The 24,944-nt window shown below is 38.9% G+C and overlaps 1 protein-coding gene across 2 annotated transcripts in view; it reads left to right on the forward strand.

Annotated features, from left to right (window-relative positions):
* The window catches only part of LOC127621296 (properdin-like), a 35,112-nt gene extending 10,387 nt beyond the window's left edge, over positions 1–24,725 (forward strand). The window contains exons 1-11 of one of the 2 annotated variants that reach the window (XM_052094835.1): positions 20,419–20,486; positions 20,743–20,808; positions 21,042–21,186; positions 22,153–22,319; positions 22,410–22,580; positions 22,716–22,910; positions 23,089–23,262; positions 23,431–23,622; positions 23,992–24,103; positions 24,290–24,416; positions 24,500–24,725. In XM_052094835.1, coding sequence (XP_051950795.1) covers positions 20,754–20,808; positions 21,042–21,186; positions 22,153–22,319; positions 22,410–22,580; positions 22,716–22,910; positions 23,089–23,262; positions 23,431–23,622; positions 23,992–24,103; positions 24,290–24,395 — 1,317 coding nt within the window. In that variant the 5' untranslated portion in view covers positions 20,419–20,486; positions 20,743–20,753 and the 3' untranslated portion in view covers positions 24,396–24,416; positions 24,500–24,725. Of the gene's footprint in view, positions 1–20,418; positions 20,487–20,742; positions 20,809–21,041; positions 21,187–22,152; positions 22,320–22,409; positions 22,581–22,715; positions 22,911–23,088; positions 23,263–23,430; positions 23,623–23,991; positions 24,104–24,289; positions 24,417–24,499 lie in introns of those variants that run through there. The other variant, XM_052094834.1, reaches the window with a different exon arrangement.
* The last annotated feature ends 219 nt before the right edge of the window (positions 24,726–24,944 follow it).

Here is a 24,944-nt window from a genome sequence, read left to right on the forward strand (position 1 = left end):
AATTTACCTGTTTACATGATTTTAGTGTGATAAAAATCGCTTTCTAAACTTTTCTGTGTGAAGTTATATCCAGTTTCACAACTTTGTTGTAATGACGACGTAATGCCGTAATTTAACTTTACAGCTCAAATAATACACAAAAAAGTGGTTTTATAAAATAAATCCTCCAAAAATATTATTGTGCAACCAAAATTCCAATAATAACAAGAAGAAACATAAGATTGGGTGCATAATTTGTCACTTTTAACTATAAACAAGCCTGAAATACACTGGGGATACTTGTTTTGAAATGTCCATGCTTCCAGTACACACAAACACATATTGCACTCTTACAATCATCTGATTTGTATTACAATATGAGCGTTATAAAGTAAACATTGTCATAAACTCTATGTCATTCATCAGTATTAGTTCATCAGCAATCACTGTCATAATTGGCCAGTATTCAGGTAATTCTGCATTTTATAAAAAAAAAATATATATATATATATACTTTTTTCCTTTTCTCTAGCGACTGCGTCAGCCAAAATCAACATGAACATTAACATGAACTTATGATTTTTTTTTCCAATAATTTTTTTTTATTGATTCAAAAATACACAACAGAGAAAAACACAACTCATACACATCGAATTAACATTTAAACCCCACTAATATCCCTCCCCAATCACCAACACCACCTTGACCCCCAACAAACACCCCTGTGGTCACATATTATAATACTCACACACACACAAACACACACACAAAGAAAGATAAAATATATAATAAACATGCATCGTTAAACGAAATTTCTCTCTCCACATCCCAGGGGGCGATTCTAGGGTCAGAGCTTTAGGGGCACTGAGCACCCAATGAGCCCCACTGCCATCACCCACCCTCATTTCACACAAAAACAAAAAATATGTCTATTGAAAAATAATAAAAATAAAAATCACACAGACAGCCCCCTGTAACAAACGCAAAACCTTCTTCACTCAGCTGGTTTTCCTGACCGTTAACTCCATGTGCCTCCTTTTGTATCAACAGTCATCAGATTGGTTAGATTAGATTCAACTTTATTGTCATTGAACAAAGTAACAGGTACTTGGACAACAAAATGTAATTCATCTTCTGTAAATTATTTACAAAAAATGGTTCTTGAAAGGCTCTTTTTTGTGTGCCAAATTGAGACAGCTTTAACTCTTTAGGACCAGTGTCCTTATCCCCTAAGTCTGAACAGCTCTCTTCTGTCTCTGCTGCTTTGGCTTGGTGGTCTCTATGTTACACTCCCTCTGTCTCTTCATTTCTTTCACTAGTCAATTCCCTCTCATCCCTTATGGACTCTCCCTGTTGTTTTCCTCCTCCTTTATTATGAATGTGGTGTAAAATAATGTTACAAAAAGTAAATGTAATATAGGCTACTTAATGCCAATAAGTTAGTATAGGAGTATGAGTAGTTACTGTTTTGCTTGCCACTATTCACTATATGTCAATTTATTGTTGTTGTTTCCTCACCTGGTTCTTCCTGCATGCTCTCCCTTTCCCTTTCTCCTTCTCCATCTCCCTCTCTTTCCCTTGGCACTGACAATCATACACAAATATATTGTAGGCAGGAGAGTTGAGGTCAGTTTGTCATGTCACAAAAATTTTATGGAGACCATTTACAGATTCTAAGGATATGATCAAAAGGCACACAGATGCGTGTCATTTTAAATGTCTTTATTATTATTATTATTGGGCTTAGAAACTTTTTTAAATCACAAATTCCTTTCACAAGAGAAGCTGTATTCTCCATTGTGGGTTTGAAATAAATAAAAGCAGGGGACCATTGCCTAGATAAGTAATTTGATACAACAACAAATAGCTGGTTTGCATTATCTGTTACTTTAGCTTAACACTTTTCAGAAGAACAAAAAAAAAACAAAAAAAGAAAAACAAGACAGAGGTCATTATGGACTGTCCTCTCACCTGAATCTGTCTTTTTTCTTTTAAAGAACTGTCGTATGTCCATTGTTCACTGGCAGGCCACACACACACACACACATGTTGTGTTTCCATGTTTTATGGGGACTTTCCATAGACATAATGGTTTTTATACTGTACAAACTTTATATTATATCCCCTAAACCTAACCCTACCCCTAAACTTAACCCTCACAGAAAACTTTCTGCATTTTTACATTTTCAAAAAACATAATTTAGTATGATTTATAAGCTGTTTTCCTCATGGGGACCGAAAAAATGTCCCCACAAGGTCAAAAATTTCGGGTTTTACTATCCTTATGGGGACATTTGGTACCCACAAAGTGATAAATACACGCTCACACACACACACACACACACACACACACACACACACACACACACACACACACACAGAGAGAGAGAGAGTAATGCTAGGAGTTCAGGAGTTAAGCCTGGTTCAGGTTAAATCCTCTGTGTGTGAGGAATGAATAAATACAGCAAAAGAAAAACATTAAACTTTCTTTTATTGTCTAGTTTGATAGTCAGCCACAACTGAAAAATAACAGATATAAATCTAGGAATGAATAACAATTCATTTAAAAAGCCACAGTGAGTGTTTTCACACATTCACTCTGGTCCAAAAGCCAGGGCTTCATGTTTCCACGACGACTGACCAGAAAAGACGCAAGTGATGTCATGTTTACATGACTCCCGATTGTTAAATTGAGTATCAAATTAACGATAAACTTTAACCATAGAGACACACGTACGCACTACACAGGTACGCAGTTTATTTGTCGCGCTCTAGCAGTTAATAAACAGAACTGCATGCGTCTTGCGGAAGAACACTGTAACCGACGCTACTTTTCTCCGTTTATGACTATGGACGGGTCACCCAGGTCCTGTGCTACTCCACAGCGGCGGCGACCCGCTGGACTAAAATAGTCTGAAAATAAATACTTATTATAGGTGTACCATGGTGATTCAGGATACTGACTCCAGTACTCACCGATATGGTTTCGGAATCGGAACAACTCTAGGTAAAAGGAAAGAAGTGTGAGACACAGCTTTGGAGCAACTTAGTTGATTCAAAACACTACATAACGGGTTCTCACTCTGTGTGTGTTTCGCGCTGGATGATGGTCGTGCTGAGCGGTGCAGGCATAGATATTATATATATGATGTCTATGGGTGCAGGTACAGAGGAGAAGTAGAAGAAGAGAAGAGGATGACACCATTTGCTAAGCGGGGATGTTTTCATTTTCATCCTTAACACATACATTTTAAACCACAAACTACGGAGTATGTTTTGGACATTATTTAACCTTGTCAAAGACGAACAAAATTTGTAGAATAACAAAATTTTTTACTCCAAGTTTTAGGGGTGCTGAGCTCCTTTTTAGGGGCGCTGAAGCACCCCTAAAAAGGGGCTAGACTCACCCTTGCCACTTCCCATCCCCGAGAGTCCCCCAAAAACACTAAATAATTGCCCCATTTCCTAACAAACAAGTCCCCAAACCCCAGCCTTTTACTTGCCTCCTCCTGGAAAGCTGCCACCCTCCCCTCCCCTCCCCTCCCCTGCCACACACACCACTCCGGAAATGAGGGCGCTCCATCCAACTTCCAACCCCTTAAAATCATTTGTCTTCCAATCGTGATACTGGTCAAAACCCAATTTTTTATGTTTATCCCCCAAATATATGACTGCCCCGTCACCCGAAACATGGGTCTCCGTCTTCTGATTGGCATCACCAGCAGGTGGATGTGTCTTTTAAGACCAAGCCTATACAATCTAGTGGGGGTCCAATAGAATCTATGTAAGATCTTGAATTGCATAAGGCACACACTTGCATCTCTAGATGCAGACTTGACATTTTATAGAATCCTGGCCCACACTCCCTCCTCCAATAGCAAGTTTAGATCTTTTTCCCATAGTTTAACTTTATAGAAGTTAAAGCTACGCCCCCCTGACTCTGAATTAGCAGGGAGTAATAAACTGATGCCTCATGACCTTTTCCAAAAGCAGTAATAACCTCTTCCAGAGTGTCTGCCCTTTAGGGGGGTGTATGCTACTCTCCAAAAAAATAAAGAGCAGGCAGCGGTAAATACCTATAGCACTGAGATCTGAGAATCCCAAAATGTTGAACCAAATTTTCAAAAGATCTCAACACTCCACTCTCATATAGGTCACACAGTGTAGTAACCCCCCTCACAATCCACTCTGACCAGCAGAAAGGGGACTTATTATTACATAATTAAGGGTTCAGCCATATACTTGCTGAATTCATGAAACATGAATTTGCTCAGTTCATAAAAGAAATACATGAAAACACTTCAAGAGAACAAAGAAATGCAAGAAAAGCTGACCTTGAATCAAGATCGCAAAGAAAAAATATTCATTGTTTGATCTCCAAATCCAACACGCACACTGAGCCTTGACCCACAAACTATGTTAGAAGAATTGGAGAAAGCGATAAGTGGGTTAAAAAACAATAAGTCCCCAGGCAGCGATGGCTTCCCATCGGAATTTTAAGATGTTTAGGGAAGAATTGAAACCAATACTATTAAGATTGTTCAATTGGACCCTCAAAGAAGACAGACTCAGGATGTCATAACAATAATAAATTTTAAAGGTAAAAATAAAGAACTTTGTGATTCGTATATAGACCGATTTCAGTTCTGAATGTGGACTATAAGCTATTTACCTCAATTCTCTGTAAAAGATTTGAAACTTTTTTGCCTGAACTAATTGATGAAGACCAAACTGGATTTATTAAGAATCGGCAAACCCATGATAATATTAGAAGAACGTGACATATTTAAGAACATATTAGACAAAACCAGGAATGTGCTGCCATTTTAAGCCTCGATGCAGAAAATACATTCGATAACTGGGCCTTTTTATGCCAGGTGCTTGAAAGATTTGGTTTCAGCGAAAATTCAATATAATGTATTAGAACAATTTATCAAGAACCAAATCAAAGTGAATGGGCATCTTATAGCCACTTTCAACCTAAGTAGAAGAACAAGACAGGGCTGCTGTTTGAGCCCTACCCTTTTTGGTCTTTATATTGAGCCTTTGGACCAAGCAGTCATGCAGGCTTGAGTGGGATAAGAATTGGAGAAGTAGAGCATGTAAATGGGTTATTTGCTGACGATGTAATTGTAATCTCAAGGAACCAGAAACTACTCTTGCACTATTTATGAATCTACTGAAGGACTATGGGAATCTATCTGGATATAAATTAAATGTTTCAAAAGCCCAGGTTCTTTCAATTAAATTCTTGCATTCGCAACTAATTAGTCAAGCATATCATCTAAAATGGAACGCTAAGCATATCAAGTACATGGGGGTAATTCTGACAAAATAATATTCAGAACTCTACTATAGCAATTATAATATCATTAATAAGGACATCCAGACTTCCGGTTATTGCGGCCATGTAGGAAGATGTGTTTTTTGCTGCTCCGCTGCTAAGTTTGCAAAAAAAGCTCCCCTGCTCACTTACAGTTCCAAATAGAAGAAGATTTTGAGGTGTGATGCCTAGCTCGGTAAAGTCACAGAAGGGGAAAGGTGGAACGACCAGACAGTCGAGCCTGTTTGACTGTAGTCTTCGTAACGAAGCAACCAAGGCCATGTCTACTCAAACTGACAATGAAAATGAACCTGCAGCCAACAAAGCTGACCAAATACTGGCAAAATTAGGCTCAATGGAAACAGGATTTACCTCTAAGCTTGATAGTTTGGCAGCGACTCTACAAGATGTGAAAAAGGAGATTAGTGACTGCAGTGAACGCATGTCTCATGCGGAGGAGCGCATTTCCACCGCGGAGGACGAGCTAATTAGCCTGCAAGCTAAAGTCAATACGCTAAAAACTAAGAACAAAACCATGGAGGATAAACTTATGGATTTAGAAGCCAGATCTCGTTTAAACAACCTACGGCTTGTGAACTTGCCAGAGGGTGCTGAAGGCGGGGACATATGTGCCTTCTTAGAGAAATGGATCCCCGAGGCGTTGGAGAATGAGGGGCTACAGTCCGCTATTGTTTTGGAAAGAGCACACAGAATTGGACCAAAGAACGACAACGCATCACGCCCGAGGACCGTGATAATGAGGTTTCACAACTATAAGAACAAGCAGGCAATTTTTACCGCTGCGCGGGAGAAAAGAGAGGTTTATTACGAAGACCAGCAAGTCCGTTTCTACCCAGATTTGGCTACGGGAATTGCCCAGCTGAGGAAGAAGTTCGACCCAGTTCGCGCGGAACTACGTAAACTGGGGATTCGCCATGGAGTTTCTCATCCCGCGACCCTTCTGGTGACTCACGAGGGCAAAACTCATTCTTTTAAAACCCCGGCTGAGGCACACGTCTTTCTCAGGAGAATTTAGGAACACTTACATGAAGAAGAGACAGGAACACAAGAAGATAGAGCCTGAAGATAGATAGAATGTGGTATGGGATTTGTTGTAGGTAGGATAATGACCATGACACGCCCATTTTGTATTTATTTTTATTTTACTTAGTGACTGACACGTAGTTATTTTGTACTAAGTTTGAAGCTATATATTTACAAAAGTGTATTATATAGTATGACTGTATACTTCTTTTCAGCAGTGATCATAAGATGTCACAATATTATGAGACAAATTAGGGTGTTAGTGTCATACAACAAGCTGAGTGTTAATTGAAGTGAGCAGGAGTTATAAGTTAATACTTGTTAAAGTGTAGCAGTAGTATTTGGAGTAGGTTAGAGAAGAGAGTGGTTTGACTGATCCTCACAGGTGTGGACCGGTCTTCGTAATAACAGGAGACCAACAGCAGGGGGGGTGCCCTCTTAAATGGGGGAGGGAGAGGGGGGTTATGTTAGTTCAGAGTGTTGGATGTTTGTTCTAACATCCCAATGTGTTATGCCTATAAGCAAGGATAGTTTTACATTGCAAAGCAACCTGGTAAATTTTATTTTTTTCATAAGTTTTGTCTCAAGAAGTGAATCTTCATTTTATTTCATGGAACTGCAGAGGTCTGCAACGTCTTCAAAAGATAAAACAGGTTATGAATAAACTGAAAGAAATGAATGCTAAAATTGTACTGTTGCAAGAAACTCATCTCATTGATGATAGTATAAGGGTGAGAAGGAGGTGGAAGGGCACTGTGTATGCGGCATCGTTTACATCTCAAGCTAGAGGGGTTATGACACTAATTCATGAGTCGGTTCCATTTAAAATAAAAAATATTACTAAAGATATAAGGGGAAGATTTCTAATACTTCAAGGTCTTTTGTTATCAGAAATGCTAAATATAACAAATGTTTATGGTCCTAATGTAGATGATAGCAATTTTTATGATGACCTATTTCTTACTCTTTCAACGCTTCCAGGACTTCATATGATAGCCGGGGATTTTAATTGTACATTAAACCCAGAAATGGACAGATCAACTGGGGTTGACAATTCACATAACAACTGTAGGGCTACAATCCATAGGTTTATGAGAGATTTAAATTTATTAGATATATGGAGAGAGAGAGAAAACCGAATATTACAACTTATTCCTGTCATTCGGGTACTTTTAAGACATACTCTAGAATAGATTTCTTTCTGGTCTCTTCAGAATTGCAATCTAAAATTTCCGACTGCTCTTATGACAATATTGTGATCTCAGATCATGCACCATGCTGTTTGGTCTATAAGGATGATAAATTATTAAGAGATCCACCCAGATGGCATTTCAACATAAATGGTTACAAGATGAAGACTTGGTTAAATATTTAGAAAAACAGATAGATGAGTACTTTCAAATTAATACTACACAAACTACTGCATGCGTTAAATGGGAAGCTTTCAAGGCTTTCCTGAGAGGACATATCATCAGTTACACAGGTTCTAAATAAAAAAGGCACAGGAAACTAGATTACATTTGGAAAATAAAATAAGTGCCCTTCAAACGAAAGTAAATAATTCTGAAAATATTAGCAATTCACAATTGGAGAAAGAATTATTATTATTGAGAGCTGAATATGATAAGCAGTCTGCTTTTAGAGCTGCCTCAAGTCTTCTACGCTTGAAACAGACATTTTACGAGCAGGGTGATAGGGCTGGCAAATTGTTGGCATGGGAAATAAAACAGCTTGAAATGAAATCGCCAATCACATCAATAATATCAAATGGGCAGACACTGTTGGATCCAATAGAAATTAATAATGCGTTTAAGGACTATTATGAAGAATTGTATAAAGCACAAGCAACAATTAAACTTGACAATATAAACACCTTTTTAAATAAAATAGATATACACATTATTTCGGAGGAAGATAGAGTTAATTTAAATTCAAAATTTACAATAGAAGAAATTGGACAAGCCATTGACAGCATGAAATCTGGAAAAAGAGCAGGGCCTGATGGCATTCCTATAGATCTGTATAAGAAATTTAAGAATAAACTTTTGGTACCTATATTGGACATGTTAGAAGAAATCTTTCAATCAAATATTCTTCCTCCTTCATTGAATATAGCCTTGATTACTCTCTTGCCTAAGCCAGGAAAACCTTTAGATAAATGTGAGAATCTAAGACCCATTAGTCTTTTAAATTCAGATTTGAAAATCATTTCTAAATTATTAGCAAAACGACTACAAAATACTCTCCCTTATGTAATAAATCAAGATCAAAATGGATTCATCGTGGGAAGGCAGGGCTTCCATAATGTACGGAGATTATTAAATATTATTCATTGTAAACAGGATGCGCCAAATACAGCTCTTCTATCATTGGATTGAAAAGGCCTTTGATAGGGTCGAATGGCCATAGTTTTCCGGGTATTAGAAAAATTTGGATGTGGTAACAATTTTATCAAATGGGTCAAAATATTATATGACAGCCCCACTGCTGAAATCATCACTAATAGAAATATTTCTCAACCGATAGCAATAAAACGCGGGTGCCGACAAGGCTGCCCGCTCTCGCCTTTATTATTCACGTTAGCAATAGAACCATTTGCAATTGCAATACGCTCCCATCCCCAACTCAGTGGAATTACAGTAGGACCAACTGAGCATAGGATTTCTCTGTTCGCAGATGATGTGATCTTATTTATTTTGAATCTAAACACATCAATACGGATCATTCTTGAAGTCATCCAGTTATTTAGTGAAATTTCAGGTTACAAACTCAATAAAACTAAGTCTTCTATTTTACTGTTAAATAAACATGAAAGAGCAAACCCAATCCCAGATGTTATACAGTTTAATGTTGTGACACAATTTGAGTACTTGGGGATACAGATTTTACCAAGTTTAGAAAAAATAGTTGAGGAAAATTACAATCTTTTAATAACAGGAATACAAAATTCAGTTGATAGATGGATGCCGCTGCCATTATCTATAATTGGGAGAATTAACATTTTAAAAATTAACATTCTTCCAAAGCTACTATATCTGTTTCAGAATATTCCCCTCCCACCCCCTCTTGATTTTTTCTCACAAATGAAAAAAATGTTTATACGTCTTCTTTGGAATAATAAAAGGGCAAGAATTCGTTTGTCTTTAATCTACTTGCCTTATGAACGTGGAGGTTTGAAATGTCCTAATTTCAAGCTGTACTATTGGGCTGCGCAACTAAGGTCTATTATGTTTTATTATACTAATCATTCACCAAATTGGATAGAAATGGAATCACAAGGATTGAACATACCTCTTCCCTCATATATATACTCAAATACAACAAAAAAAATATTAAGAGAAATTAAAAACCCAATTCTTAAAAACATGATAAATTTATGGAGTGATGTGAAGAGACTTTTAAAAGATCCACACTGTCTGTCTCAATTTAGTCCATTATGGGGCAACCAATCTTTTAAATGTTGCAGACGCAACATTTAAGTTATGGAACACCAAGGGACTGAAAATGGTTCGAAATGTGTATTTGCCAAAATCTGACATACTAATGACCTTTCAAGAATTACAAGATAAATTTAACTTAGATAAAAAACATTTCTTTAAATATCTCCAACTCAGGAGTTTTATAGGAGCATGTCAAAACAATGTATTAACGAAACCCACTACTTCAGACTTGGAAGAAATGTTGTTAAAAGATTTAGGAATAAGGCATTATTTCTCAGTTCTATAATCTGATTATGTCCTACGTTCCTGAAAGTTCTCATGATAGATTTAGAGCTTGGAAAGAGGATTGTCATTGCAACTTTCAGAGGAAGACTGGCAGGATGCATGTACTTTAGCCCACACAACATCAATAAATACTCGTCTTAAAGTTATTCAATTTAAATGGTTAATGCGAACATATGTGACACCAGTGGAACTCTGTCGATATAATGGAAACATTCCTGATGTGTGTTCAAAGTGTAACCAATGTAAAGGAACCCTGGTTCACTGTATGTGGCATTGTACAAAAATTACACTCTTTTGGGAAGAAATAAGAGACATTACTCAAAATATTATTTCCAAACAAATAATATTAGAACCAAAATTGTTTCTTTTGGGCTTATATCCAGAGAAGCATAACTATACTAAAAATGAACGTACATTTATAGATCTTAGTCTGCTTAATGCCAAAAGATGTATAGCTTTATTTTGGAAAAAAACATGTAGACCAAGAGGCACTTTCTGGTTACGACAGATGCTGTCTGCTCTGCCACTAGAGAGGATTACATATGTGCTAAAAGGCAAACAAGAACTATTTGAGAATATCTGGAATACTTTTATTGAATATGCCAAAGATTTGGATTTAACAGATGACAATGACTGAGATGTGTGGACACTGCAGTTCACTTCTGGACAGTAATTTGTATCACCTGATTTGTACAACTCATTTATTTTATTTTATATCTTTTATTTTAAAGAAAAGTGATGAATATTTGTAGACTGTTGCATTGTACAGTGATGGCTTTCTGGCATTGTGGTTGTTTGTCTTGTGTTTGTGTATGCACAAAACTTAATAACTATATTCTGGCAAAAAAATAAGGACATCCAAAGAGATATTGAGATATGGTCAACCCTACCCATGGAATTCAGCTGTAGAATAGAGGTTGTGAAAATGAATGTTGTCCCAAGATTACTGTATCTTTTCCAAGCTTTGCCAGTAACGATTCCTAAGATTCAAGATGGGGACAAGATGATTTCGAAATTTATTTGGGAGGGGGAAAAAACACAAATAAGATATACAACAATACAGCTGGCAAAGGACAAAGGAGGATTAGCCTTACCAAATCAACTAGAATACTTCAACGCTGTGCAAAGTAGACCTTGTGCATGCTGGTGTAACCCCAACTACACATCTAAATTGAAAGACATAGAACTCGTAAATCAGGGTTTACCTACACAGAGTCTTCTAGGTGATAAAGAAAAGTCATTGACTTCAAGAAATAATCTAGATCAAAAATCAGATATTACACTTGAGATATGGTTTAAATTAGTCGAGCAGTATAACCTAAAAAATCTGATTAAATTGTTGAGATGGGTGGCATTTGACGATAAGGTTAAACCAGGGTGCATTGATTTAGGATTTAAGAGATGGGTAACTAACTGCATTTTGTACATTTGTTGAGCAAGGGAAATTTCAAAGTTTTGCAGAGTTAAAAGAAAATTATAACTTTTTTCCAAATTTGGAAAAGAGGCCCGGCTAGGCTCGGCCCGTTGGCAAGCGTCACGTTGTGTCCTCCGGATGTGTACATCCGTAACCTAGACATTCCCCGTCTGTCACTCACTTCGACGTTGTGTCGAAGAAGTGACACTAGGGGTCTAATTCAAATCACGGCATGCACTGAGCCGTGTACGTGTACTGCTGACACAAGAGCGGGCAGGTATTTTACGTGCAAAGGCGACCAGTTGTGTCAGACTGCACGTACCCTTCCCAATGCCCCATAAAAAGTCGTCGGAATCCTTTTGGTTACCCTAAGCAGGGGAACAAGGTGACACTTGGCAACCTGGGAACGGGCCGAGCCTAGCCGTGCCTCTTTTCTCTCTATGTTTCTCGCATAAAGCCAAACGGCTGGGGCCCTTACACGCAACCTTACAGGGATCCGAATATACAGAATCTCCTGGGAGAGAAAGCGCACAGATTTACCTCAGAGGGAAAGCGCGTGTTACCGATCAGCGTGTTACCGAGTTCTACCGGCTCGGAACTGAGAAAACACGGGACAATACTGACTCAACCCTGAGATTGTTAAATCTTGCAAAGGTATTATGTGTTGCCCAAGCCGCTGCTCTGTATATGTCTGCCAGGGAGGTGCCCCTGTCTAGTGCCCACGAGGATGCAACACTCCTTGTTGAGTGTGCTCGGAGCTGCAAGGGGGGGGCACGGCCTGGGTGTGATAGGACAATGAAATGGTGTCGACCACCCAGTTGGAAAGCCTCTGTTTGGAGACAGCATTCCCTTTCCGCTGTCCACCAAAGCAGACAAAGAGCTGCTCAGAATGTCTAAAGCTCTGCGTGCAGTCCAAGTAGGTACGCAAAGCACGTACTGGACACAGCAATGAAGGGGCTGGGTCTGCCTCCTCCCGGGGCAGCACTTGCAGGTTCACTACCTGGTCTCTGAAGGGCGTGGTAGGAACCTTGGGCACATAGCCCGGTCGCGGTCTTAGGATCACACGTGTTTCTGCCGGATCGAACTCCAGGCAAGTGTCGCTAACAGAGAACGCTTGCAGGTCCCCGACCCTCTTGATGGATGCGAGCGCGATCAGCAGGGCAGTCTTTAGAGAGAGGGCCCTGAGTCCAACTGATTCTAGCGGCTCGAAGGGGGGTCTCTGAAGGCCCGTGAGGACCACTGAGAGATCCCAGGAGGGGAACAGGCTTGGCCCGGGAAGGATTTAACCTCCGGGCGCCTCTTAGGAACCTGATGATTAAGTTGTGCTTACCCAAAGACTTGCCGTCTACTGCGTTGTGGTGAGCCGCGATCGCAGCAACATACACCTTCGGGCACTCCAGAGCGGGCAGTGGGAGGTCTCTCAGGAGGCAAACAGGTCTACCTGGGCCTTGCCGAATCGTTCCCAAATCAGCTGAACCGACAGGGGGTGAAGCCTCCACTCTCCACCGGGCCAGCGTTGTCGTGACAGCGCGTCCGCTATCACAATGAGGTCGCCAGGGATGTGAGTGGTGCGCAGTAACTTAAGTCACGGCTGGCTCCATAAGGAGGAGACGACGGGCGAGTCGCGACATGTGGCGGGAGTGTATGCCGCCTTGGCGATTTATGTTCGCTACCGCGGTGGTGCTGTCTGACCGGCGGTCCGGGCAAGCATATCGGACATCTGCGCTTCAGCCTCAGCCTTGGCATTCTGGCTCGAAGGTGGCAGCCCAGGGGAGTAATCAGCGTCAGACGCCATGCTCTCCGATGCAGCAGCGAGCTCATCCACCTCGAGCTCCAGAGGATAGGCAGGCTGGCTGTAAGGCGAGCCGCTGTTGCCTCGAGCACGGACGGGAGTCAACGAGAATGCCGGGGGGCGGGTGGTCCGAGGGGGCGTACCCAGCGGAGCTGCACCGGCTGCCGTCCCCAGATTTCCTCCATCGCCAGCCGCACCGACCTCAATCCCGTGGGAAGAAGGAGCAATGCGGGGGGCTGCTGGAGTGGCGTGCTTTATGTTGAAAGCAAGCCACGACCGCAACGTTGCCATGGTCATGTTCTCGCAGTGAGAACATGAACCATCCACAAACGCTGCCTCGGTGCGATCACAACCCAGACACACGAGACAACGCCTGTGGCCATCTGAAGCGGAGAGCACTCTACCGCATCCAGGAACTACGCAGGGCATCTTAACAAAGATGCGTCCTGAAAAGAACGTTCAACGCCAGCTGCATATTGTTCTTTTAGAAAAAATTACTCTTTCAGAGAAATCACTCTTTTATAAAAACTCTTTTAGTTTTTTGCACTGTTGAAGAGTCCAGGGGCAAACTGCACTGCCGTGCAGAGAATGGAGAAAGTCGCTAAAGTGCGCCGTAGATCCAACAGCAGTCAAAGCGTCAGAGGAAACAGGAACAGGTGTGTGACTCGCACCTGACTGCAACACGACCATCGGCTCCGAAGAAAATTTCTGAATGAACTCTATGTATTTCTCTGCTTTTATACCCATGTGTCTGGGGCGGGATATGCAAATACTGTCTGCCTAATTCCCATTGGCCTTTTTTCATAGATCAGAGGCATATTCGATGCTCAAGAGAGACCCCTAGTGTCGCTTCTTCGACACAATGTCGAAGTGAGCGACAGACAGGGAACAATAGTTTTTATCTGTATCTACAGATACAGGACTGTTTTGAGAGGAAAATTAAGAAAGCGAGGAACATGGAATTAAATAAACGAACAGAGTGGATAATTGACTTTGATGTATACAAAGAATAATCCAAGAATAATATCTTCTCTCTATCATGCCACGAGGGAGAATAGAAAAAAAACAGCTCTAGTTATATCAAGCATAAATGGGAAAGAGAATTAGGGGAAGAAATTCCAAATGAAGAATGGTACTCTGCTTGCAAAACACAACATACAATTACCCATTCACGGAAATGGATAGAGTTTGTATGGAAAAACCAAGTGCATTTTTTTCAAAAGTAAACAATCATCCACACCACAAACATACTGGAGGATGTGTTGGGCATGAGGATGTTGACCCATTTCATATAATCTGGAGCTGCCCAAAGATAATACCTTTCTGGAACATGGATTTGTTAGAGATTAAAAATATTTTAGGGTACGAAATACCAAGGAATTTCTCAACACTGTATCTTGGGAACACTTCACACCCTGTGCTGAGGGGAGATATATATTTTGTTAATATATTATGAGTAGCATACAAAAAGAGTATCACTAGACATTGGTATAAGCAGGACATCCCCTTGATTGGAGAATGGGTAGAAATTGTTAAGGAGATGTACAATATGAAAGAATTGACTCTTGTTTTGAGACTTAAAAAGGATCTATTTCTAAAATGTTGGCAGAAATGGATAGAGTACTGTAATGTAAACAATAATTAATGTCTGTGAATCTGTTAACCTGTACATACCTCAAAAACAGAATGTATACTATATTTTTGTTTATTATCATTTTTATTTTTATGAATTTTATTTTTTCATGTAAATAATTTTCTTGAAAAGTCTATAATAAAAAGTAAGAAAGAAAGAAAAAAAAGAAAGGCTTTGCAATAGTGAAATAGTTAAATACAAAATAATTCCTGTTCAATACAAAACCAGGGTAGTGCTCTCTCAGGTGGAAGTGACCAATGAGCCAAATGTCTGAGATCGAATGCATAATAACAAAACAAAATCTTGGGTAGACCTTTGTGAATCGGCCAATGTAACTTATTAAAATGTAATCTAGGACGCTTACCATTCCAAATGAAGGACTTTGCTATGCTATCGAATTGCTTGAAATAAGAGAGGGGGTGATTACTGCTTATGGAAAAGGTCATGAGGCAGCAGTGTATTACTCCCTGCTAATTCAGAGTCTGGAGGATGGAGTTTTAACTAAAGATTATGGGAAAAAGATTTGAATTTGGTATTGGAGGAAGGAGTGTGGACTAGGATTCTAAAAAATGTCAAGTCACCATCTTAAGATGTAAGGAAATCGCCTTATTCATTTTAAGATTTTACAATGATTTTACTGGACCCCCTCTTGATTATATAGGCTTGGTCTTAAAAACACACCCACCTGCTGGTGTTGCCAATCAGATGTTGGAGATACAACTCTTTTGGGTGTTTGTTAAGATTCAAGATTTTTGGTTGAGGGTTCAGAGTTATTTCTGAAGTTTTGGGCACTCAAGTTTTACTTTGCCCCAGACATTTTATTTTGGGCGATGGGGAGGTCATAAATTTTATCGACAAATTAATATAAAATTTGGTTCTGACAAGTGTTATGATTGGCAGACAAGTCATTTTAAGGGGTTGGAAGTCGGACGGAGCGCTATCATTTCTGGAGTGGTGTGCGGAAATGGGGAGGGTGGCAGCTTTTGAAGAAGGGGCATCTAGCAGATTGAGTAATTTGGACTTGTTTGTGGGAAAATGGGGAAAATATCTGGTATTTTCGGAGGGCTCTCAGGGAGGGACAGTGGAGAGAGAGGTGTAGATGTTATGTGTGTGATTATTATATTTTATTTATTTTATTATTTTATTTTTTAATATTTGTTTTTGTGTGTCTATAATCATGTGGGACCACTGGGGTGTTCTTCTGGGGGTTCTATATGTATAAGAGATGTCATAACTTTACTTAATTGGTTAACCAGAATTTTTGGTAACCTAACCTTCTCAGAACCTGAGACTCGTAGTGACGGATTAATTGACAGCTGCTGTCAGACTCTATGTTATTATTATTCCTCACACGGTCGCAAGACGACATGTACATGAATCTGGCGTGGTGAGCTGGAACCTGCTTACGTCAGCTGTCACCGCTTACGCCACGAAGTACCGCAACAGCCAATAGTAAAATTCAACTGCAGTAGCCACCGTTCAACCTGAAGAGGGCAGCACTCAGACGTTTTTACACCATATATTGTAGAATTAAAACACTTTATACACAAATGTCAAAAAAATTACTTGAATCAATGACCAGTACTAATAAGCCCCATGCTTACAGATCATTAACTAAAAAAAGTTGTTTTAGGGTTTAGTTACCCTTTAACATTCCCTTCCAACTCCAACAAGTTCTCATGCTTTGGATTTTTTGGTGTATGAGGCATACTGTATGATCCAACCACTAAGAACCGCCTTAAGTGCCTCCCAAGCCATGGCCACAGAGGAGACTGAGCACCAACTGTTCTCCATACAGACATTGATTCAGCCTTTAGCATTTTTGGGAATTCAGGATTTTGCAAAAGGGATACATTAAAGAACCAACTATATGATTTCTTTTTCTCTGTATGTGGCAACACCTCTAAAATCACCAGGGTGTTATCTGAGACTAAAATATTTCCAATTGAACAATCATCAACAGATGAAATGAGGGACTTAAATCTAAAACAAAATCTATTCTAGGATAAATCTTATGGACTGATGAAAAAATGTATAGTCCCTACCACATGGATTCAAAATATGTGTTTCTTGAAGAAACACTACATCATATTTCTTACATTTAAGAAAAGAAATATCCTTCCTTCTTTTTATGGGGTGCCCCAACCCATTCACATTCCATGTGGAGAGAGACAATCCACTCAAAATAACGTTTGACATTTTTACATATTAGAAAAAAAAAAGAATATAAAATTATAACAGCCACGTTCTGGCATTAGTGCAACAGTCAATCCCTGAACTTCCCCCGGAACCAAGCAAACAGAAAAAACTAAAACATGCGCCTTAACCCTATCAAAGGAGAGATTCATGCTGAAAGACGTTATGGATTATGTTAAGGTGCGGATCTCGAGATGTGCAAATGAGAGAGCGCACACAGCTGCATCAGAGGTCGACCGTACACTCAAAACCGATGGCTTGTGCTGCTGGCGTGTGGTAACCCCACGCACGAAAGCACCAACTGGCGTCCATTCCAATAAACTCAAACAGTCAATGTACGCATACGAGCCCAAGTGCTCAAGTCTGGTGCTTCTATACAAATTTTGTGAGAGAGAATTACACAACAGAAAATAATCTATAAAACAAACTCCAGGCAATAGAAGGCATAAGCACAAAGAGCATGTAGATTAATCCACATAACTGTTTTGAAGGAGTGTTATGCCACAAAACAAACTTTAGTAAACATTTATGCAGAGCTACGTTCCCACCAGAAGCCTGCGGTTGGCTAAGGAACGTCGCCTTGTCGTACCAAAACAAAGAGGCACCAAAACACTTTCCCGGACATTCAGTTTCATCATACCACATTGGTGGAATTACCTTCCCAACTCAATCCGTGAAGCTGACTCACTCTCTATCTTCAAAAAACGGCTAAAAACACATCTTTTCCAAAAGCACTTAACCGGTCACTAAAAAAAAAAATACATAAATAAAAATTTACAATTCTTGTTGCACATAAATCTGTTTTGTATACTATTCTGATGATAGTGAAACTTTGTAGTATGGCACTTTTCGTATCACTGTCTCCTTAAGATGATTCGCTTATGTTTTCCTCTTTTGTAAGTCGCTTTGGATAAAAGCGTCTGCCAAATGAATAAATGTAAATGTAAATGTAGTAGCTAGGCGGAACCAGCACAAAAAGAAACAAAGAAGGTGCTCAGTTTCCTTGGACAGTCAAGTGAATGTTCATTAAGTCAGGCCCACTTGGCTGCATAGAGAGTATCACACAATAACCTACTCATTCCATTGACTTAAATAATAAAAAAAATTCTATTCTAATGTCTATTCTCAATTTGGCTGGGAACATCAGTTCAAAAGCGGCATTCCGTTGATGTAAAGGTTTTTTGCATTCCTTGAATTTATCACGTTTTCTCTTGATGAATTAGCAAATTCTGAAAATAAGAAATGTTGTGGTACTTCCAAGAAAAGCTTCCATTACTCCTCGCCTCGCGTAATGTGAGATCTTTATTCATCTTCAATTAAGAATTGATCGGGGCCTGTCTCCCGCCATGGATCTCCGAACTCTGTGAGCTTGCTCGATTTACAGCTTTTGGCCTGTTATGTCGAGCAGACTCAGGAAGAGCCCGTCTAGGAATTTAACCATATCTCAGCCTTCCTCCTCCTCAGGAATTCCAACAATTCGGATGTTGTTTCGCCAGTTATGATTCTCAAGGTCTTCCAACTTTTCCAAAACAAGCTCTAAGTCTATCTTGGTCGCTAGAGGATTAGCAGCTAATTCCCTCTCCGATGACTCCAGATAAGCGACCCGTTTCTCAACATCCGACACTCATGTAACCATCTCAGTGAATTTCATCTCCATGACAGTGATTGATCAACGTATTACAGCAAGATCCTCCAAGTCAGCAATGACCTTTGCCAGCATTTCCGACTTGTTCAACATTTGATGCTGAATCTCTTTCACCGCACTGTCCAAACTGAGTCCCTGTTCTGCGGCCTGGCCAGGCGTATCAGCTTGAGCACGTAATTGTCATTTAATGTCTCCACAGCCCGAGGATTTTTAATTCTTTGACATATTGTCTTCTTAGAACAGTGAAGTATCAAAGTGTATCGAATCTCACCGGTTTATGACATAAAAAGTATTAAAACTAGCAAAGTGTGCAGAGCTCGCCATTCACACTTCCAATCCTCGCATGGCGCCACGCGACTCTTTGCTTCTTTTTTTAAGAAAAGGAAGGACAAGTCTAATACATTTTTGTCATTATCAACATTATCAACCACAAATGCTGTTGATTGAGCTTAACCTGTATTGAACCTGGGAATATTACTTCAACTGAGCAACGTTCCACCTCCCTCTATAGATTGAACAATCATAAGGCAAAAATAATTGCTGTAGAAGAATTTCTGGACCACAACAATCTGGAACAAATAAATATGATAACAATAACTATTGTTGTAAAGCAATGTTCGACACAACCAATGTATTAAATACATATTTTCTGAAACTATTTAATGATTGTTGTTTTTTCTTCTTTATTTTAATAACCACCACAATTGCAACTTTTATTAGAAGAAAAATACGCATTACAATATCTGACACTGAACTATATCACAACAACAGTTTTGGTGTGAACAAATTTATATCGAATGTCAATGCTTGCTGTAACCCCAAATACATCTTAAAGAAAATTATGCTTAAAAATCAAGATTTGACCATTGAAGATTACAGTCTGCTCAAGTCACACACAAAATTCACCCCAAAACAAAGTATACTTGAAAATATATTTTTCAAATCTGAATTTTTTATTATAATCAGTGGCTTCTTAAAACACTTTCAAGGGGGGAAAAAGAAACATTTCATCAGTATCAATGCTTGGCACTCTGAGAGTCCATCTCCTTCATAATGTAATTATATCTGCAATTCCTTCTATTGGTTAAACTTTAGGAAATTAAATATAGAAAAAAATCAAATGAACTAGCCAGGAGTCTTCAATTATATGCGTTATTAATTGTGCCACTGGCCTGATAAAAGAGGAACCCACACGACTCTATACAATGTAACTTCATGTCATAATACACAGCCAGTACGTGTTTAAATATATATAATAACAGTTTCTAATTTTACTTATGATATGATCATTAAAAAAAGTTATAGTTTTCAAACGACATGTAAGTGTGCAAACTAGAACAATGCAAATTATCTTTTCAGTTATTATAGGGCTTTAATCACAAATATATGCATGTGAGGTATACACGTATGAAGAAATTAGCAGAGACCTTAACTTTTGGGTCTGTCTTCCAAATACCTTAACATTTTGAACTTATAAGACTTTACGCAACTGCTGTGATGAAATGCTGAAGGCGTGGAACTGAAACGGTTTTATTTTTTAAAAAACAGCAGGTCAGTGATGATAATTTTGCAAAATTATGTTTCTTATAAGGGAAGCTGGTTAACATGTTTCACAATATACAATTCCTGTAAAAAAAATGTATCTTCAAATGAAAGTCACTGTATGGGGAGGTTGAACCGACCAATCATTGTCATTCACTTGGAACTACCATAAGAAGAGGAAGAAAACTGTAAGGTAAGTGTTTAACAGAAAACCCTGACAGAGTGAAACATACTAAACTCATAATGTATAAACTTAATATTTGTAAAAACATTATAATCAACTTTTTAATGATATGCCTGATGATCAACAATATTATCCTATTAAACTATTAAAACTATTAAAAACCTACATCCACATTTGTGTGTGATTTTAGTGCTTCTGCATTCTTAGCAGTCAGATTTTTTTAAATAGTTTTTTAGTTTACTTATGTTCTTTCACTTAATCTTAGGATATCAAACCATGAATCTGAACTTGTGGGTGGTTGTGCTCCTGGGGACACAAGTCCAGCAATCAGGTTGGTAAAATTTAGTGACAATGTTGCCCATTGAAACTATAAATACTATACATCCTTCTACCAAACTTACATTTACCTATTAGTATATTATGATACAAAATATTTAATCTCTGAAACAACTTTCTTTGTTGAATGCTAATACACAAGTTCATCTGTGCTGCATTAGAAATGTTTCATTCTGTATTATTTCAATAAATGTTTAATTCATTAATTAGTTTGGTGTCTTTCTGAAGTTTCACAGGTAGTGCAGTGTTTCTCAGAATTTTCCCTGCCCAATGGAATATGTAATGATCTATTGGGTGAGGTTAAACAAGATGAATGTTGCATGAACCCCAACTATGGCTATATAGCAGCAGATGGAGTATGCAAGTCCTGTAGGTAAGTTAAATTGATGTATACATGGGGTGATAATGTTAATTCAACTTAATATTTTATATATATATTGTGCAATGGAATATTTTATGGTTAAAGCTGAAGTAAGTAATATCTGCACCAAACTCACACCACTGGTTAAGTCAGTAATGTACTTTGTCGGGCTTCTAAAACAAACCTAAGAATGGCTTAATTATAATTGTCTGCACATTCAAAAAGTTACACACTTAAGCTTGAAGTAACCTTAGATACTTACAGTATGAACTGGGGATATTTTATAAAGGAAACTAAAGTCTATGCATATATTTAACTTCATGAAACATGAACAATGAGTTAAACTCATTAATACTATCATATGCAAATTTTAATTATTCTTAATTATTTCAAAATAACTATGTGACCATATTAGGAAATATACTCAGTGAGAACTTTTTTAGGAACACTATGGTCCTAATAAAGTGCCTGCTGTTATAGCCCATCTGCCTCAAGGTTCGATGTGTTGTGCATTCTTAGACGCTATTCTGCTCACTACAATTGTTCAGAGTGGTTATCTGAGTTACCGTAGCCTTCCTGTCACCTGGAACCAGTCTGGCAATTCTCTGTTGACCTCTCACTTCAACAAGGTGTTTCCGTCTGCAGAACTGCCTTTCACTGGATGTGTTTTGTTTTTGGTACCATTCTGAGTAAACTCTAGTGACTGTTGTGTGTGAAAATACCAGGAGATCAGCAGTTACAGAAATACTCAAACCAGCACATCTGGAACCAACAAACATGCCACAGTCGAAATCACTGAGATCAAATTTTTCACCATTCTTATGGTTGTTGTGAACATTATGCATTGTACTGCTGCCACAATCTGGCCCCATGTTTATTAATATTTTAAGATGTAAAAAAGCTGATCCAAGCATCACAGAGGTAAAATAATTGAAATATCACTAAGAAAGTTTTTTTGAAATATTTGATAACATCCAGGCGGGCAGCATGGACTGAGTGGTCTTCCTGGGGCAAATGCTCAGTGCCTTGCACAGAGGGAGTTAGGCAAAGGCACCGTATGTGTTACGGAATAGGGTCTTGCTCAGACCCAGAGAAACTGGGAAGTCTTCAAACTGAACCATGTGTGGAAAAGGAATGTTGCCCAGGTAAAAAAGGACAGCAAAGCTGAATATTACAATTTAGGCATAAGTAGGTCTCTGTTATATTTCTAATGTTTTATATATTTGTGATTTCAGTGGACGGAGGCTGGACAGAGTGGGACAATTGGCAGCCATGTTCAGTCACATGTGAATACGGAATTAAAAAAAGGCAAAGAACATGCTCTAACCCGCCTCCACATTGTGGGGGCTCCTGTAGCGGTGAAGCGGAAGAAACTGCCCCTTGCGAAACTGGAGTAGTCTGCCCAAGTAAGGAATGCTTTTTAACTCTCTATTTTTGAAATCATCACTTAAATTTAATCACTGCCCTATTCATGCAGACTAAATGACAAAATCCAGGATCTATAACTACAAATTGAGAATATGGTCTGTTTTGTTGCCTAGCTCATGGTGGGTGGTCTGATTGGGGAAGCTGGGGTCCTTGTGGAGGAACCTGTACTCATGAAGGACACAATACCCCAAAAGAGCTTAGAAAAAGGACATGCACCAAACCTCGTCCATCCATGGTTCCACGTGGCAGAGACTGTGATGGCTCTGACACAGACAGCCGCCTTTGCACAGGACTACCTTTTTGCCCACGTAACATACTGTATTTTCTTTAATAAAACAATTATCTGAAAGTAACACTACATGTTTACAGAGTTCAGCCTGCCCAAAGGCTGATAACTATGTAGCCTATAGAAAACAGACCTTTACATCTCTGCTAAAAATATAGCAATAACCAAGACAGTACACAAATATGAATGATTTTCCTTAGGTGATGGAAACTGGGGCCCTTGGTCAGAATTAGCAGCCTGCTCTGTGACATGTGGGGTGGGCCGGCAGAAACAAAGAAGGATGTGTGATTCTCCTGAACCGAAATATGGTGGCAAACAGTGCCAAGGTGATGACCAAAAGGTTGGTCTTTGCACTGTTTCAGTCCACTGTCCAAGTAAGTACACAATGAAAGATTGTTCTTAACAAAAATACATGTAATATAAAGCATTTGAGCAAATTGATTGCTTAATGTCCTCACAGATTGCCTAACATTTTGAAAAATAACATTTCACATTGAAAGTGCCAAGTTTTCTCTCTCTCTTTCTCTCTCTCTCTCCCTTAGCACATGGGGTATGGACTGAATGGGGTCCATGGGGTGAATGTAAACCGCCTTCAAAAAGAACAATCCGTTGTAGGAGCAGGGAGGGAACCCGAAGGAGAGAGAGGGACTGTGCTGAAAGAGATTTTGAGGGAAATTTTTGCGTGGGAGAGATTGTGCAACACGGCAACTGCTATGATATTGAGGGCTGTGAAAGTGAGTGCAAAGAAAAATCCTTCTGAACAAGCAGCATAGAAAGGGACTTTTTTCCCTTTCAGTCCAAAATGACATACCATTTGCTTTATTCCATTGGATATAATCTAGTGTTGTAATGGTTCACAAATGGAGTCATTAATGCATGCATATTTCAAACAAACAGTATATGCAAGGACTTGGAGCCAATAGTGCCTAAGTGTAAATCTGTACACCATTAGGCTCCAAGCATGTATTGAATACTGATATTAGATGATGGGGTGTGGTCTTCATTTCTGTCAGAATCTTGATATTGCAATGCAAACTATCAAAGGTGTAATGTCATCTTTTAAAAACTAATATAAGGCTCTTTCTCTCTATCACTGTGATCAGTGAATGCTGTCTTGTCTGAGTGGAGTAAATGGAGTGATTGCAAACCTAACTGTGGGTCAAAATCCGAACAAACAAGAGAAAGAGTGTGTATTGCTGACATCTCTGCATACAGGTAGGAGAGTCACATTTCATGCTCCCAAATGAAAATTACTTTTAAAATGTATCTAAAATGGGTAAAACGAACACACAACACACACAGCAACACAAAAATCACAGATTGCAATAATATTAACATGCATATTTTGTATATTGTTTCAAAATCAGTTAAACTTTCTGTAGTTTCTGTTATCTCCCAAAGTTCCCAAAACATCCAGATTTTCTCAGGAATTCCAATTATTGATTGCAAGGATGTTCCAAATGAAACACAGATAAGAGCATGTAAAAATGTCCCTGAGTGTCCCTGAGGATAAGGTTGCAATATTCAGGTAATATTATGTTCTTATCTGAAGTATATGAATTCAAAGGTGAAAGGTTGTAACAACGTATTCTCCATTCACCATTTCCACAGCTATTGAAGATAAGAGGACCAGTGGCTGTACACAATAAGCCCTTCAGCAGTTGGAGGAACCTCACCACGCCAAGCTTTTGTCTTATGAAATACATTATGACATAAATGTTTTATTAGCCTTTGTAATATGGCATGAATTGATTAACTTGGAAATGCTGAATAATGCAAACTTTTATTATGTATTATTATTATGCTTTGCTACAGTACCAAAGTACAGTATTAAAATAATGCAATATTATCTAGTGTATGTGACTCATTGTAGCAGAATTGTGTAACACCCCCACCACTTGATGAGAGGAGAAAATAAGGGGTTTAAAAACAACAGGGTAGGGTTTCACCAGCTGTGCGTAAGTTCTTACGTAAGTTAGGATGTAAAGTTCACACTAAGGGCTTAGTAACTACTAGTTAGTTTGTAACTAAGTCAGTGCTTAATTTGGCTGCACCA

The sequence above is a fragment of the Xyrauchen texanus genome, chromosome 27, assembly GCF_025860055.1.
Source record: "Xyrauchen texanus isolate HMW12.3.18 chromosome 27, RBS_HiC_50CHRs, whole genome shotgun sequence".
Lineage (NCBI taxonomy): Eukaryota > Metazoa > Chordata > Actinopteri > Cypriniformes > Catostomidae > Xyrauchen > Xyrauchen texanus.